Here is a 17,701-nt window from a genome sequence, read left to right on the forward strand (position 1 = left end):
GCTGAACAAATAAGAACACGTCAAGGTCAACACTATAAGCTTTTCAATGCGAGACCAAAAAGCTGCTGATCTAAGAAATCTGTGGTGTAAGGCCTAATGACAACGAGAGGTCATGGGTAATGAAAGCTCAGGACAGGTGTAACTGTAGACTGTTCGCTGACCTCTTCATTACATGAGACAGGTGTGTATGCAGCCTCATACTCGGGGGGGGAAAGAATGGGCGATGAGCCTCATTTCTGCTTTGCTATTTATCTAACAAAGGGAATTTATATGACTTTCAAGGCAAATCAAGACAGTGGTAAAACTGATATATTTACGAAATATAGCTCCAATTTAAAATATCATCAGTATAATCCCCTTGTCATATGAACATTTTTAGTTGATGTACTAATGCAACCTTACCTTGCGCTATGCCTCTAACATTAAGGATTGTTTTGTGTTAAATCTAAGATATTATTCAAGTAAAATCATGCCAACGCTTAAGAATAAATGTAAAATACCTGATCTGCTTGAAAAGATATAGCAGCGTATCTTGCAGTGTTTGAAAACTGGGAAATCCTGCGTGAAGAACCAGGAAACTGTCTGCACTCTGCAGCACATCCCAACACAGTAGTTCCACTCAAACCGGCTTCCTGTAGTTTGTCACTGAAGTCTATCATTAAAATCGTAGTCAACAAAGACTGTTTTTGAAGGCCACTGAAAACAGCACCAGCTGCATTTATCTACCCGTAAATCATTTGGGACACCCGAGTGTAATTTGATCACCATGTGGAGGCAATCAATTGGATATGTATGATGTGTTTTATTGTAAATCTCTGAAAGTTTATTTTAAATCTATATTTAAATGAACTGACCAATATTGGGCACTAATATGTATATAGCACTCTGCATACAGTAGCTTTCTGTAGTATTTGCTGGTTAAGCAGCATTGAAGTAATACGGAATGTTATTTGTACAAGCAAAGCATAGCAAAACTTCAGGCTGAACTTTAAAAAGAAGCCCGACAGAAAGGATAGTCTTTGGATTTTTTTTTTAGATATGGAGACAGTTGCCTCTGGGACACCAAAACTTAACTGTTGAACCTTGATGACTTGAGCATTATTCAATGAAACATCTGTGATGTAAGATGCCAAATTGATAAGCCCAGAGATGTACCAGTGCGAGCACTCTCGACCTTTAAACATTTACTTTCAGAGGTTTGTGAGCAGGTTGTGCCTGTCTGATGGTCCTGTACATGTTTGATGGCATCGCCCCATGTCTCCACAGTCATTTAGTTTATGGGTTACTGCATCATTCTTTTGACATCTAAAATAAATTCTCCATCTACGTTCGACGTGGATTAAGGCAGCACACGTAAAATCAAATGTTGGTTGATGCAGAATTTCATTCAGTGGTGACACACCACACCCATGATTTGCAAATCCCAAACATTTGGTGGTTATAAAATATGATGGTAATATAATTTGGCCTTCCAAAATAAGGGACTTAAAATAATGATGTTCTGGTCTCGTGACTTGGGATGGATATTTTGTCTTTTTTTATTTGATCTCAATTAATGATGAATTCAGGGTAAATAATATTTATAAACAATGAGAGTTCAGACCAGTAAATGCTTTATTTAAATAATTTAGTTTTTTGTGAAAACAGGTGTGATTTAAAGTAAGACATTTTGTCTTATATAATATTGTCAGATCAAATATCCTTATTTGTGGTTTCCCTCTATGCCAAAGTGTTTCTCTGCCTTTCAAACTCATAACTACAAGTAAATGGACACGTAGTTAAATGGCTTTGATGAATCCTCTGTGGGGTGGTTTGTGGTTTTAATCAGAGATGGTCTCAACAAACAGCTGCTCCCCTCCACTTGTTACTCACAGATGCACTGCAGATAAGATGGATGTCTGCCTATCGTCTACTGTCTAAGCAGTTAAACTAAATTACTCGGCAAGAATTTGGACTAATGTCACAATAGACTCTTCAAAACTTCTTTAAATAACGGTTTCACATCTGCTCCACTCCACTTAAGTGCGGAGCATGCATTCAATATGTAAACTGAGAAGCACTATACACTAGTTTCAACCTTGAAAATCACATTAAATAGACGCAAGACACACATATTGCACACAAACGAACCTCAAGACAGTTACGTTATGATACAGTGGATGTATCTCAACATCCTTCAAGTACAAGAACTCATTACATAGCCCAAATGAAGAGTCATCCTCATTGGAGACAAATTTGGTAAATAACTATCATAAGTCAAGAAGTACTTGTTAGTGATCGTGACTTTAAACATATACTTTTTTTTTCTCTTGTTGGAAAACTAGATGTTGACATTTCTTCCTCTTCCAGTAAGTTCCTCTGTGGTTCGGGCAGATGGTCAGATATCTGGGAGCGAACTGCATCATGCTTCATCTCGCCCTCATACCCAAACAAGTTCATTAATTCAAGCTATGCGCACTCCACCCTCTACAACATTTTATCAACCTCCAGAATCCCAAACTGCTTTCAAAAGGGGGCCAATAAGGACACTTCACACTACTTCATTCTATATACAGTAAATTAATATGAAATTACAGTTTAAATACTAGCTAGTACACAATACTTTTGACAACTGTATAAAAAGAAAAAATATTTTGTGTTAAATATAAAAAGGTGAATTTCTATGTTGTGGACTAAAGGGGAGTTTTCAATACTTTGTTGTCATTGTAATGCTAACGGTTTCCTTTAGGTTATCACAAAGACATAACATTACATTTTATTTCACTGCGATGCTCATTCATGAGTATGTGGCTGACATTACAGCAATATATCCCGGCCCACTTCACACACTATTTAAAAATTGAGAATACAACTACCCAACTTCTCTCGGACAGACAAAAAAAAAAGATATTACATGAAGTCTGAATGTAAAAATTCAAGCTGCCGAGAGAGAGAACCGGAAAATGTCAGCACAGTAAACACTATGTTACATTTAATTCTGCAGCTTATATTTATGAGCTGCATCTCATGTGCAGCCTGAATTCCCCTCTGGCAACAGATGTGAGCTGCTGATGCAGAGAGGGTGAAAGCAGGTCGGAGCAGAGGAACCATCGGGCTCTGCAGTCAGGTTCGGCCAAAGGCCAGTTCGCTCAGTGCAGTGAAGATACAGGCGATGTTACCCACGTCCATTTGGGATATCATCTGTATTTATTTGGTGATAAAACTCTGGCGCTACTGCAACTGCTGCTCTGTGAAGCCGGCTATGTGAATAACCTAGATCAGATACTATGTTTGCTCAGTGTATTAGGTCTACAGTTCAGTCTTGCCGCAATCAGAGTCAGCATGTTATCTCCCAATAAAAATCCTGTCTTCCTCTAAAACCAGGCGAAAAAAGGTCGATAATAAAGTCGACATAGTTTCTCAGCGTCTCATGTTTGTAATAGAAACTCTGTCAGAAAATACAACTCTGTCGTCATTTGTATTTGGGATACAAAAAATATTAACATTGAATTTGTGTTGGTGTTAAAAGAGATGCAGTTTTCTTAACCAAAATTACACTTCCATCCACCAACTTAAGCTTCCTCCCGTCCTCACTCCACCGTGACCGCACACAGTTCTCTCTCTCTCTCTCTCTCTCTCTCTCTCTCTGCCGTCATCTAGGAGGAGAGGAGACTACTGGGGGAGTTTTGAGTTAATGTGTCTGTGGTTTTAACAACACCATCCTTCTATGTAATATTTTTACTGATTGGTCAGCTGACCTGATTGAACAGTAAAATGAGTAACCAGACTGTTGAGGAAACAGCTTTACTGTACAAACATTAAATGAGCACTGAAGGCAAAAACACCCATGGAAGCAGGCAGTACCAGCAGTGGCTCTGAAGTTAATGCTTATTAATAAAATAAAGACGATTTTTGTGTAAAATCGGACTTATAAATGATTCATTCAAACACTCTTTATGGCTGTGTTTTAGTTTTTTCTTCACATTCAAAGGCTCTTTTCTTCTTCTTGTCAAAATTTTCATTCCAATGAGGAGCATTCTTAAAAACAAATTTTAACTTTTACTCACTTTTAATTAGTTTTACATATTTGACAGTTGAGATTCTGTGTAGTTGCCTTCTCTTTATAGTAATGCAGGAGGACTGAGAATGTCCAGTTTAGTAAATACTGCTGCTCCATCCGTGCCTCGCTTCCTCGCCAAGAGAAGCCTAAATGTGAGTACACGAGTGAGGAAGGAGACACATTAGCCAAATGATATAGTGCATAGTCAGGGACAGCAATAGTTTGCTCGGCTTTATATTTACATTACATGTCTGAAACATGCCTGAGACTTTTAATGGAGCACACCGAGAAAGATTTCCAATCGCATTGGGGCCAAATACGTTTAGCAGAGGGCCAAATTTGGCCCACAGACTTTTATCTGTCAACACCTAATCTAAGCCGTCAATCAATAAACCCTCTTCTATCTTTGCCATTCAGACTCGTACAAGTTTGCACAGCAACACATCCGAATTTCCGGTTTGCACAGGCACCTGGACTGTAGCTTCATCTGGTTTTCGATTAGATTATACACATTGTAGGTTGGCACATAAAACCAATCAATCAACATGCCAGTTTTATCACACATGCGTTAGCCAAGTAATACGCTCGGTCATAATATTATGACCAACTAAATGACCAAATCCCTTACATTACCTTATGTTAAGAGAGGTAGAATCATGCAATCTTTTCCAATATTAATACGGAGGAACATAGCAAAGGCCAGCCTGCTGCTGAAGCAGTCGTTAACAAAGCAGGGATACAAAAAAAAGAAGATATACACATCACCATGGTGTCAAGATAAGTGCTCTTACACTTATAAATGACAAGAGTGTCGAGAGCATAGTGGGTTATTTACTCGTCTGCTCTACGCGTCTGCAAAACGACTGCACATAATTGACTAAACACAGAAAGAAGTCAGGAATCATGCGCTGCTTTTCCACCACATAGTACTACTCAACTCACTTTTGGTCTCGGATACTTTTCTGGATTTTGTTTTCCATTTCAGATAGTACACCCATCAGTGTAGCTGGTTGTCATAGCAATACTGCATTACATGCAACAAAATTAAATTCATTTGAGCAAAGTAGTCTAGAAAAGTCTAGAAAAAAAGCCCCACTTTTCAGTCCATGCTGCACCGTGCACCATGAGAGTCAAATATCCCCAAACCTATCACAGAGAGACCTCCAAAAAGGTGCATCTTCATGTTATCTCTGCAGATGGTGAATCATCAGCTTTATGTGAACTAATTAATCACCCTAATAGTAGGAAAAGAGAAGAGGACAGGGCTATCAAACACTAGAGAGGGTGAACATGCTGGCATTTAGGCAGTCTGCATAAACCCTGTTAATACGAAGTGATCTCATTTAACAACTCTATTGTTTCTTTCCCCCCGCCCACCCCACCCACCCCACCCCTCCAACAAATCTTCACCACGGGGAGTAAAGTGAGGCAACAGTCAAAGTTTTCAGAGTATTTCATTTACAAAGGAGTTGAATTTCATATTATGTTTTAACATTCACACCCTTTCTCAGTATGTAGCACTGAAACTTGGCTAGCAGGCGAGCAGTATTTGCATATCATTACAGCCCCTGCTGTGAAAAGAAGATGGCTGGCCAGGAGGTTTATATATTGCTTTCCGTTCAGCCAGAAGCTCTGCTATAATGTTCCAACATGCCGATTTAACCACCATGCAAACACTTCAAGGCTGTAGTAAGGTATTGGGCGTTGGGAATTTAAAGTACTTGTGTGTTTTTGGTTGATTATCCCAGGAGGTAGCATCTCATATCCACGTCGTTATTTCAACAATCACAGTGACCTTCATGGCCAAGGTCAAAGAGGAATTTACATAAGCCAGTTGCGGTTCTGTGCTGTGCAGTAATGGCAAAAGCAAAATATCAAGGGTTTGGTCATCTTCTGCAAGGAAGAACTGAGGAGCAACTTACAACAAAAATATCTGAAGTAATACTGGAAAATTTACAGAGTTCTTATACTGAAATATTTAGCACAAATTGCAGGTCTGGATGAACTACGGACAAAATATATAACGAAACCCTCAGCCTAGCTAGACATTACCCAGAGGAGCTATTAGTAACAACGCAGATGTCCAGATTAGTTGTGCATTAACAGAGTGGAAAATTCACAGCGAGCGAATAGACGTGTTGATGACACAATGTTGATGATCATGTGACCGGCACGAAACCGAAACAATATAAACATTCAAGGGTGAAGAAGAGGGGTCATACTGAAAGATGCCAACAAAAATATCTGACTTGAGGAACACCAAAATAGTAAGAAACATTTTAAGAATGGCATGAGACTCTTTTGTTTAAGACCAAATTTTGAATACTGCAATTTCCGCAGTTCTTTTTGCATCATGTCCAACCTCGGGGACCCTCTACCCTGGCGCCAAACCTCTTCTAAACATAGAATTTCCAGTTGATTAGAACATGACTAACATGGACAATCTCCTGTTGTGTGCTGCCGTGTAAAACGGCATCTCCAAACAATGTCCGATTCTGATTCTCAGGACACACGGGTCACATGTTGATACAAAACAAAGCTACTATAAGCAGCAGCATAATGAGTACAAATGAGAAGTGAGAATCTAGAGTCCCTAAAATAGATTATTCTGGGAAGATCATAAATTCCCAATGGTCATTGACATAATCTTAATTTAACTTGCGGGAATAGTCAGGTAATAGTCAAATAGTTCATGATTTCTGAATATTATTTTTACTTGAAAATGTTCCTTGAAATTCCTGAACAGTACAGTATTAGTTTGCATATAAATAATTCAAAGATAAAAGATTGTGTAAAGAGGCTGTGGCACAGTTTAATCATCAGCTTCTTGGTCTTTGAGTCTCCACCAACACTTCCTGTCTCCAGCTTCCTCCACCATAACCAGTAGCATTAGAAAAAAATGCCTTTGTGAGCTGGCACTGTTTATAGAAGAAACAATAAGAAGGGAGATGTGAGCCAAGTAGTGGACTACACAATGACCCCGTTTCCTAAAAAAAAAGGCAGAGGCACTTCGGCAAATTGCAGACAGAGAAATGATTTGTCACTAATTAATCTTTCATTAAACACTCAGCACATGACCACGTTCAAAAGCAAACTTAAATTTTTAATAGAGAATGGTTTCTGCTACTGGAAAAGGGGCAAAACTAACCAGAGCACTATCGATTTATCGCTTTGTCTAAAACCTACAGAGAAGGGATACCAAGCTAACAACAACAAAAAGGCTCGTCTCCTGAGAATATTGGGATTCACTCCAACAGCTTTAAAACCGACTTTCAAGTAAACAACAGATGTGATTTGGTCTGTTGTATGCTTTCTACACTAAAACTGTTCTTATCAAATGCATCATGGTCTGGTGGAAAGTTTATTCTAGTCACATATTTACTAATTGTGCAAACAAACCAATTAGTCAACAAATAAGTTCACGACATTCTAGCAAATTGATCATTTGAATTGTGCTCACTGGTCTAAAGCGTGTATAAACAATGAAGCTAATTGATTCTGTGCAGCGTGCCACTATTCTCCGACAGCTAGCTCAGAATAATCTCAATCCTACAACAACTGAGCTGTCCGAAAGACAAAAAAACTCCCGAGGTAGTTAAGCACTAATTAGCATATGGAACAAGTTTTCACAACCACTCAGTCTGAAGAAAGATGCAAGTACAAACACACTACGATACATCCTGCTCCCAACAGCGCTAGCAACAGTCACATTAAACACTCTCCTAGAGATATTTCACATAAAAGCACCAAAATACTAGTATCTCTAGATTTGGATTATTACAGCTTCTTAGCAGACATACATCTCTTTCAAACTTCGTTAAATCTGGCCGTGTATCCACACACAGCAGACAATGAGGCACGGTGGGTGCATTATCTGATCTGCTTGAGGGCTAATGACACACTGTATAGGCAATCGGAAGACCCACATCCCAAACCAGTTACACTTAAAGCGCCCGCAGGCTCGTCAAACCCGTGTGTTCACCCTCAAGCTCACCGTGTTGATTTCACTGCTGTCAAAAAGGTGTCGCAGGCAAAATGATGCAAATGGCCACAAAAGATGCCTTCTGCTCTTACAGACAAAACGAGCACTAAATCTGATGTTAAAAATAAAACGGATCATGCACTCGGGACAATAAACAGACTCTGGTCATGCTTGTTTAGACAACCACCCTGTGGTGCTTGAAACGGTTGTCAGCTACAGTGGAGGACGAGGAAAAAGGTGTGACTGTGGAATTGGGCTGATGTGACAGATAGCAGAGAGAAGCAGATAGGATTTCATTCATGTGTCAGATTAGAGGGCTCTTTGTTACTGCCTGAGGGCAACACATGCCTGGAGAGAGAACAAGGCTCGCCTTCACTCTTCTGGCACTTGTGCTATATTGTGTGCAATTCAAGGGAGAGATTGTGTATTTGTTGCATTCCTGTGTACAGCATATTCACATTGGCACAGAGTGAAAAAGAGCTGCCTGTCCTAACTCAAATGTTATTGCTGTGATCACTGATTTGATTAACCACTTATTTAATTGCTACATATACAAAACTTTTTAAAAAAAAAATAAAAAAAAAAACAAGAAATCATAGTCCTCAGTGAAAAAATTAGATTTTTTTTTTTTTTTTTAAGACCTTAAGGTATTCAAAAATGGCAAAACTAACTGGAACTGTGTCTGATGCCTCAGGATTTACCTCTTTGCAACCATCCTGGCTTCTAGTTGGTAAAGGCAAAACAAGCCTCCATCTGCTGATAGCACAGATAAAGCTAAATCAATTTCACAATATTAAAGCATGATGCATTTAAAATTCCAAAGCTCTTTTCCTGATTCTTCCCTGCAGCGATGAGCGAGAAAGGTACCAAACAGACTATTTAAAGAAACACAGAGAAGACGCAGTTTAGAACAATTAGTTTCACTTATGACAGTCTATCTCAAAGGAGGATCCTCTGTGTCAACATCAGTACAGCAGATGATAAAGTGGGCAACAATACACCGTCAAAAAGATGCCACACATGTTCAGACACACAAAGACGAAGAAAGACACCTTAAAATAACACTGAACAAACTGCATCCAAATGACTTGCCTATTTGACACAAATAGAAACACAGATAGCCTGAAAATTGGAACAAAACTTGGTGTCCATTTTTTTCCTCCAGTTGCCCCTTACAGAGGAAACCAAACACAAAACATGAAATATTTAAAAGCCTGAAACATGAGAGGACCTCTAAAGTATAGCTGCTGCCCAATATAGATTTAATAAACTGTATGTCACCAGGTAGTTGAAGTACAATGTATTTACTCATTGGCTCAAGAGAAAGTAGTTTTATCCAAAAACAGACATCTAGCTTTTGAAAATACGAATCATTCTCTAACAAAATAATGTTTGGCAATTATTTTTATGTATAAATCCTATTATTAAAACTACAGTTTTCCACATCATCCTGTAATAGAGCAGAAACTCTTTGCTTTGTGAGGCACTGGAGCACATATTGAATTTTTTTGGAACCATAAATAAAACATACCCTACACTTAATAAAACCTTATAAAATATACACATCACATTGCATCAATTGCGGCCGCTCTTTCTCCATACAATAAAACAAAGATGACCTTTTTTGTAATATTTCAGATTTGTAAAAGGAAATACAACGCAACACTCGACTGACAACAACCCTGTGTACAGATAGCTTTAGGCTACGCAGCTGTCCCCGATGCCACCAACCAGCGCTATGACCTTGCATTCAGGTAAAGCCAAAGTTACATTCCACATCACAAACTCACTCATCTCCTGTGTCAGCTAACAGAGGAGCCCACGAGCCTGACTCGGCCTAGCTCTGCTTCACACAGCGCTACATTAACGCCAGTGGTTTCCTGTGCGAGAAGAATCTCTACCCCACTCTGTGTGAGGCCGCGGCGTGCCACTCATATTATCACTCCATAGTTACAAGACTATCATAAGGACCTTAATGTGCCTCGGTTTCTGTGGCGAATATTCATGTTTTAACAGTGGTTATGCCCCCGGAGGTGTCCTGAAACAAGACAATAAACTGCGTCCTCATTTATGGGAAAAGGTAATCACGTCTCATTACATACGTTGTACTTGTACACGTACTTTCTGTATTGCCTGCTGACTTTTGGCTGGCTAACCTGCCTCAGTGTCGACCAACAATTAGTAGACAGATACGTCAGTCGGTAAAATGTTTGCTGCGGACAACCCAGCGGAGAATTAACACGCCAACCTGCAGCTCTTTGTAGCTTTCAGCACAAAGTTCCAGTTAGCCGGGCCAACGAAAAAAACAATGCTGCTTTCTGTAAAACTGCAGGCAGCCACTTAAGGGTATCAGACAAACACACTGTATGCTACCTGCCTTCAAAAAAAAATGGAGTGAGCTATAACTACTGAAGAAAGTCAAACATTTACTCAAGCCCAAGAGACCTAGATATTTTTCTCAAGAGTTGGCGCTGGGCTAAAACACTGGTCACCATTGGACTTAAAGTAAAACAGGAAGCCATGAAATAGGTCTCCAGCAAAAAGTTGAACTTTATTCACCGTTCACCTTGTAAGAAGAATACTGTGCAATCAGTTTTGGGGATTTTGTGGACAGGGAGCTATTGATCAAACCAAGATGGTTTGGGTTGTTTGTTAATATGAAGTGGGGCACTGATTCTTAGATGAATTGGCGGTAGCCCTTTTACATTTCTATTAGTCGTTGAATTAGGGATAACATATAGTGCTTGTTTTAAAAGGTAAAAAGATGAGTTTATAAAATCTTTTAACGAACACGTCTGTGCAGCCAAATATGTTGAAGTTTTATCAAATATTGTTGGAATTAAATGTTTTCCTGACAATAAGTTAATACCAATAAAACTGCAAAGGTGTTTTCAATTACTCTGGCCCTATTCAGGTTGGAGGTGGGTGGAGCTATGCTAAAGGTTTAATCGGGCAACGCAAGTGAAAACAGCTGTGTGGGTGGACTGTCAGGGGCCTGTAGAAGCTTTAATAATAAACGAAGAAAAGCCGCTGTAAAGATAATCCCCTTGAAACAGAAATCTACCTTTCTGCACATAGTTACTCTACAGCAAAGACAAAAAAACACACTGAGGGAGGCTGTGCCCAAACCTGTTGTCTATTGGATTCAGCCACAAAGTGGGGTTCTTCTGGGCTGCTTCTTGCATTTCATTGAAAATAAATAAACAAAAACATGAACATGGTGTGAAATGCCTCCTAATATTGCCCTCACCCTGCTCTAAACAGACCGATTAAACAGGCACAATCCGATGAGCCAGTGACAAGGCAACATTTCTAAACAGCAGTCTGCAACTACAGCCAATGTGTGGTTGTGGTTTTTTTTATACTCCTGCACACTGACATAATACAATTTTATTTATTTAAAAAAAAATAGAGAGATACCGGTTGAAATATCAACAACACTTTTTATAAGATGCCTGTATATAAATTATTTACATAAGAAGATGCCTGAAAGGACTCGTCTGGTTTAATCTACTACTTTCACTTTCACTCTATTTTATGCAGCTAGCGACGAGCAGAACAGGGAGAAAAGTGTAAAACCCACACAGTGATGTGAGGCACAGCTGCTTGGACGAGATCAGATACACTCTTCTTCCCTCTTTAGCAAATTCCTGACTCCAGGCAAAAACACAGCCAGCACATGAGCTGATATTTTTTTTTTAAACAAGTGAATCCTGGTGTTTATAACTGCAGCCCACGTGTCACAAGTCATCACTACCAGTGCTGCGATGATTTGTGACAGAGAGATAATCCTCATGAGGAAACCATGTTGCATTTAACCAGAGGCAGCGAGAAGGCCGCCAGAGAGAAACTACCAAAGAGAAGGCTGCGGCCACCGTGGTAAATCAAGTTATCGCCTAATGGGACGGTGAGCGGACCTTGTGGAGGGCATGACAGAAAGTGCGCGCGTGGTAAGCAAAGCATAATTAAATGCATAACGTCATGTCTAAATGATGCTGACCAAGCAGGCAGAGCTGCAATCAGATATCCTGTCATATCACACCGTATGGCTTCCAGTTCAAAGAAAACACAGTATATCTGCTTACAGACTGTGCCACGGAAAACAATCCCTCTCTGCGCTGTGTCTTTCACATTCTCCGCTTTCTTTACTTCCCATCACATGTCTCCAATTGATATTAGCAACAGACAAACAAACCATCTGGCAGACAAGGACACAAAACAGACCAAGTGACATCTCTATATAAACAACTCCAGCGGCGATAAACACCAACTTTAACGAACATGAGCTGCTCACAGTGTTGGCTCTGTGCCTGACCTCACTTCAGCATCATCTTGGAGATGAGGTTGCAACGCCGTTCACAAGAGTTTCCCCGCTGAAACTCGGTCAGTGGAGGGGTGGAAACAATTAAGTCATCGAATCTGACTTTCCTAAAAAAGAATATTAATCAGCATTCAGTTTGATAATGAATGAGCCAAAATGACAAACATTTGCTGGTTTCAACTTCTCAATTGCTGCTTTTCTTTGACTTGTATACTAAAAAAAAAAATTGGTTGGACAGTTGAAGACATTTATGTAAAGAATAAAAAACCCTTGTTAGCTTGCTGTTTGTTCTATAAAAATAAAAAAATAAAAAAATCTGTTTGTGACAATGATATATACAAGTAGAAAAATTGTAAAAACTAATTACCAATCTGTATTTTGTCTTTTTTTTTTAATATATATTAATTTACTGCGTGTAGATCTAGTGTGGGTCGCAGGTTGGATGATGTAATAGCTTTGTGTTTAGTGGAGCTACAGCTTCATGACACGAGGAGAAGTGACTGTACTACAAATCATTTGCCTCCACTGTGGGGGTTGGCGTTGGACTTAACTACATGACTACAGACATAGAGCACGAGCCATCCCTTTTCTAAAGGGCTCCATTGTTTTTGCCACAGTGACGAGGCAGTTCTGCAGGTTCCACCTTCACCTCTCCTCCCTCTCGCTCTTCCTCCTACCTCACCTCACCACACGCTCTCCTTCATGCTAAATTCCCCTCGTTATACCGGTAGTTTCATTCATTCTCTTGCAGGCGCTGTAAAGTCATTTCATAACTCTGGCAGCTAAGGGGATATCAGTGCTGCAGACAGACAAAGCTGGATAAGTACTTTAGGGTGGCCGACGGGTACCAGACTGATAAGGCACCAATTATGACTGACCTGGATGTGTCACAAGAAGCCCCGACCAAAGTGCTGCTGCAGCAGGCTGAGGATTGACATTTGACATCATGTCACACTCAACTTTTTTTTTTTTTTCCCTTCGCCCTAACACGAATAATTACTCATGGTGTGATTGGGAGCACAGAAAGATGGTTTCAAACTGTAGCAGGTAATAAAATTAAACCAAATAACAAGTGAGAAATTGTAGAGCATGTGAGCAACCACTGTAGCACATTTACTAAACAATAAACAATTTTATAAAAAAAATAAATAAATAAAAAAAAAAAAAAAAGGGGCAACAGTGGCAATAAGGATGAGCAGAAAGAGGTCATTTAGCCATGACTCATTACAGTTTCAAATGTGGGCTGATTGCCCTCAAGTCAATAGAAATACAACAAGTGCTGAAGTAACTATGTTTTTGAAACGCTGCGAGATTATCAACGCGTTTATATGCAAATGTGGATGATGTCAGACTTTTCCAAACGTTTGGACGTGACAGGCAGGCAGTACTCCACCGTGACAGTGCCGTCTATCCACGGCCTATTCTGAGCTTCTCGTAATCAGCTTACCAGGTTGAACACCGTCTCCACAATGTCTCGGTTGGAAACTTCCCCAACTTCCACCAGGCCAGCCAGCACGGCGAATTTCATCCTGATCCCCCTTATGGGCACTCCGGGGTTGAGTGCCGCGGCGCCCGGTCGGCCGTCCTTCCCATCACCCGGCAGCACGGCGCCCGCCGTCTCCTCGCTAGCCATGGCTACGGAAGGGACGGGACAGGTGGCGTTCACAGGTGAGGCACCTGTTCACCTCCGACGGTGACAGCCGGAGCAGATGTCGGAGGAGGAGGAGGAGGAAGAGGGCTCTATCTCCCCTTCAGTTGAGTTGGTGACAGTCCACGGGCATATAAGCAAAACCTTTCCCTCCCCATCCAAGAATTTGTTTCGAGAATCAGCCTCCGAAGCGGGCAACAACAACAACAACAACAAAAAATAAAAATAAAGCGCAGAGAAATGTTTGGCGTCGGGCACTGCGGGGGCTGGAAACGTCAGTGAAGTACTCCTCTCTCCCCCCCCCTTGGTCCGTAACTTGATCGCAGACGGATGGATTAATGCCGTTAAAAAACCCCGCGAGGGAGAAGTGCTCGCAGGTAAACCAGGGAGGAAGCAGGTGAAGCGGAGCTCGCCCTTTTACCTGCTTTCCCCTCCGCTCGGACAAATGGCAAACGAGGACGCAGCGACTTCAATGTCTCCGCGCAGCGTTGGAAGTTGCTATTGTCGCTGAGTCCAGACACTTGACAGGTCGCGCCAGGCACAACCGAAAACTCACAAACTGCGGGGGGAGCAAGTCCGTCAGCAGTCCCGGTGGAAGTCGACAAAGGACGCGGGTCCGCTCGGCGCTCCGCGGGAAACTCCGCACACTTGGTTAAATGACAACGTTGACCCAGCTGCGCTGCATTCGCTTCCTGATCTGCCCCGGTAGCTTCAGCTCGTCACCGCCATGACAGTGTAGCCCTGGAGTGAGTGACGCATGCGCAGTAAGGGAGCTGGGTCTATTCGGCTCGGTAGCAGGTGTGCCGCTCAGGTGGCTTTCTTCAAGCACCGCGCACAAGGGAGTCGGTTCAAATCCACAGCCCGGCCGCGTGAATTCAGTTACTGCGACCATGACTAAACCTGGGGGGGGGGACATGAGCTGGTGGGACCCTATTGGGTCCAAGATCCCTCCAAGCAGTACACAAAACGTTTAATCTCCACTACACTGCCCCTCTAACGTGCATGAAGGGGGGCAATTATAAGGAACAGTATAATGCAGTCCGGTGGACCACCATCACCCACCGCGACCCTAAATGATAGACAAAAGTAGAATTATCACCCTCTGACAATGTCAAAAAAAAAAACTACACAAAATATATAAGCTTCATAAATATATAATATATTTCACAGGTGTTCCTTATGCTCTGTGAGTGTATATTTATAGACTATATTAGGCAACACACTATCTAAATAGTGTGTTTATTTCATTTTGAAAAGAGTTTTCTTAAACCTGGCTTCAGGTGTAAGAACTTTTTCAGTGATTTGATGAAATAATGTTATTTATAGGAAAATGCTCAAAAATAAAGGCAGAGGGATTCTGTAAGATGGAGTCATAGGATTATATGATAATGCAGGAATCAATTGAAATTGCACTTTTGTGGTATCAATTTTAATTTCATACAAAAAGCAGCTGAGAAACACAGGGCTGTTTGACAGCCCACTTTTTCCACTGTGACTTATGCAAGTTGCATCATCCTGACAGCATCTAAAAACAGAGATGGAAAGTAGTGTGTGTTTACTCAAGTACTGTACATAAATAATTAGGTATACTTGGACTAAACCTCAATATTTTCATTTAATACTACATTATATCAACACTTCTTCACAATTCAGAGAAAAATATTGCACTCTTTACTCCACTGCATTTATCTTACAGCTGCAGGTAACTTTGCAAACTGCGATATAAAATTATAAGGTACATGGTATTACTATTTATGCTGTTGCAAAAGACCTGAATACATTTATCACCACTGTACAAAAGAAATTGAACCCGCCAGAGTTCAGGTAAAATCTCTTCTTTTTTAGGCTGATCCCCTGTAAAAGCAGATAGAATCTTTTAATGGAAAACTCATCAGTTTTCCAAAAGCAAATAGTATTTTATGTTGAGTATTTTAGGATAGCTGGCTATGATGAAAACAATATTTCCATATTGTATATTATTGACTTCACAGTATTGTATTGCTTTAATCCTCATTACTATAAGGAATTTAGGACCTTGTTGAAGTAATATGGAATAGGTTACGACTTTACAAAGCCACATTGTATATAATACAGGCCTACATGTATTTTGTATGCATATTTAAAGGGTAATTATATGAATTTTGAAACTATATCATCATATATCATCAGTGAAAATCACCCCTCATATAACAGATGAAAAAGCTGAACTTGTGCAAAACAGCTTTATGTAGGCAAAAATAAGAGAAAACAGCAAAACAGAAGAGGAAACTGGGGGTGTCGGGTGTTGAAATGCATTTAGAACTTTGTTTTTCTACAGCACAACAGCACATGGACAGATGTCTGTATCCTGGGGCATTGGAAACCGAACATTGAAGCAAAGTGACAGCTCTGCTTTGCTTGCCTTTTCATATCACCTCCATCATCATAAACCATGACATGCAAGATGTCTACATATCTGTGTAGATGAGAGGTCACAGTTTTATCCAGGTTTATTATCGCATGAAGAAAATCCTAACTGAACACCATCTGGAAGGTGATAATACTAAACATATTGAATAATGCTCTTATTTGATTATATCTGTCTTCCCCTCTCAGTGCTCATACTGGTGACTTCACATTTGCTGTGCAGGATGGATGAGCAGCTCTGAGTGTTGCCACAGCGGCAGCTGGCGTCACTGTTCCCACTGACCTCCCCATAAAGTGTAGCTGAGCCCTTAGGGATCCTGGGAGTCATGGAAGCCAGCAGCACCACCCATGAGACACGGGCCCTGTCTGTGATTTAATGACCTGAAATCAACCGACTTGTTCACTGAGCCCAAAGGTAGACTTTCTTAAATAAAGCTTTGACTGACCTTCAAATTGAACCTGAACTGTGACTTGTTATTTTTCTAACTGGGCCCTACCGATAATGAGATAACAAGTTGTGACATTCAGTGACACTGTAATCATCGTTTTCTCTCTTGCTTTTATCCTGCTGCACACTTTGATTATGTGAGAAGATTATCAGTTCAGCAAGTAATCTGGTGTCAAAGGCGGCAATTTAATCAATGAACCTTTGTTAAGAGCTCAGACTGTGTCGAACAAAAGCTCAGAAGATTGTTTTTAAACACACTGAAAGAAGAGAAAAATTCATTTATGACAAAATAAATTTCCAAATACAATAAACTTGTCATAAAAGTCTGAAAAATATAACCTTGATGTGTGTGTAAACGATACAGCAGACACTAGATGAAATTTTTTTTAAAAAGAAGAAGATATAGTCAACTTTAAAAACATGAAGACATCAAAAAAAAAAAAAAAAAAAAAAAAGGTTGCTTGTAAGGTCTTAAAACATTTTAAAATTGAAATATTTTAAAGCTCATTTTTGGCCCTATAAGCTACACTGAAGAATAAGAAAAATCTTGAAGGAAATATTTGAATGTCTTTGTCTACATTGTCAAAATATCTTTGCGTGCTGAAAGACAAATACTCCACATGAAGCACCACATCCCTGCTGTCTGCCTGCAGCTACTGAATGTCTACTTCTTGTAAACACTGTCAGCCTGCAGGAGTTCTTCTCCGGTACACAGCTAAAACTAATGCAGTCTGATAACCGACAGGTGTTTGTATTATTTTGTCCAACCCATTTATATCAGTGAAGGCGATGCAGTGCAGCTCAGCAGCACCACAGACTGTGGTATATCCTCCAGAAATTACCATACTGTTGAATCA

At 40.3% G+C, this 17,701-nt stretch overlaps 1 protein-coding gene across 4 annotated transcripts in view; it reads right to left on the reverse strand.

The window, feature by feature from the left end:
- lrba (LPS-responsive vesicle trafficking, beach and anchor containing) overlaps positions 1 to 14,709 on the reverse strand; it is a 189,042-nt gene extending 174,333 nt beyond the window's left edge. For all 4 annotated transcript variants that reach the window (XM_069166599.1, XM_069166598.1, XM_069166596.1 and 1 more), the window contains exon 1: positions 13,790 to 14,709. In XM_069166599.1, the coding sequence (XP_069022700.1) occupies positions 13,790 to 13,975 (186 nt within the window). In that variant the 5' untranslated portion in view covers positions 13,976 to 14,709. The remainder of the gene's footprint in view (positions 1 to 13,789) is intronic.
- Between the last annotated feature and the right edge of the window lie 2,992 nt (positions 14,710 to 17,701).

This window comes from Embiotoca jacksoni, unplaced genomic scaffold (genome assembly GCF_022577435.1).
Source record: "Embiotoca jacksoni isolate LCO1_2020_lvr unplaced genomic scaffold, fEmbJac1.0.p SCAF_4, whole genome shotgun sequence".
Lineage (NCBI taxonomy): Eukaryota > Metazoa > Chordata > Actinopteri > Embiotocidae > Embiotoca > Embiotoca jacksoni.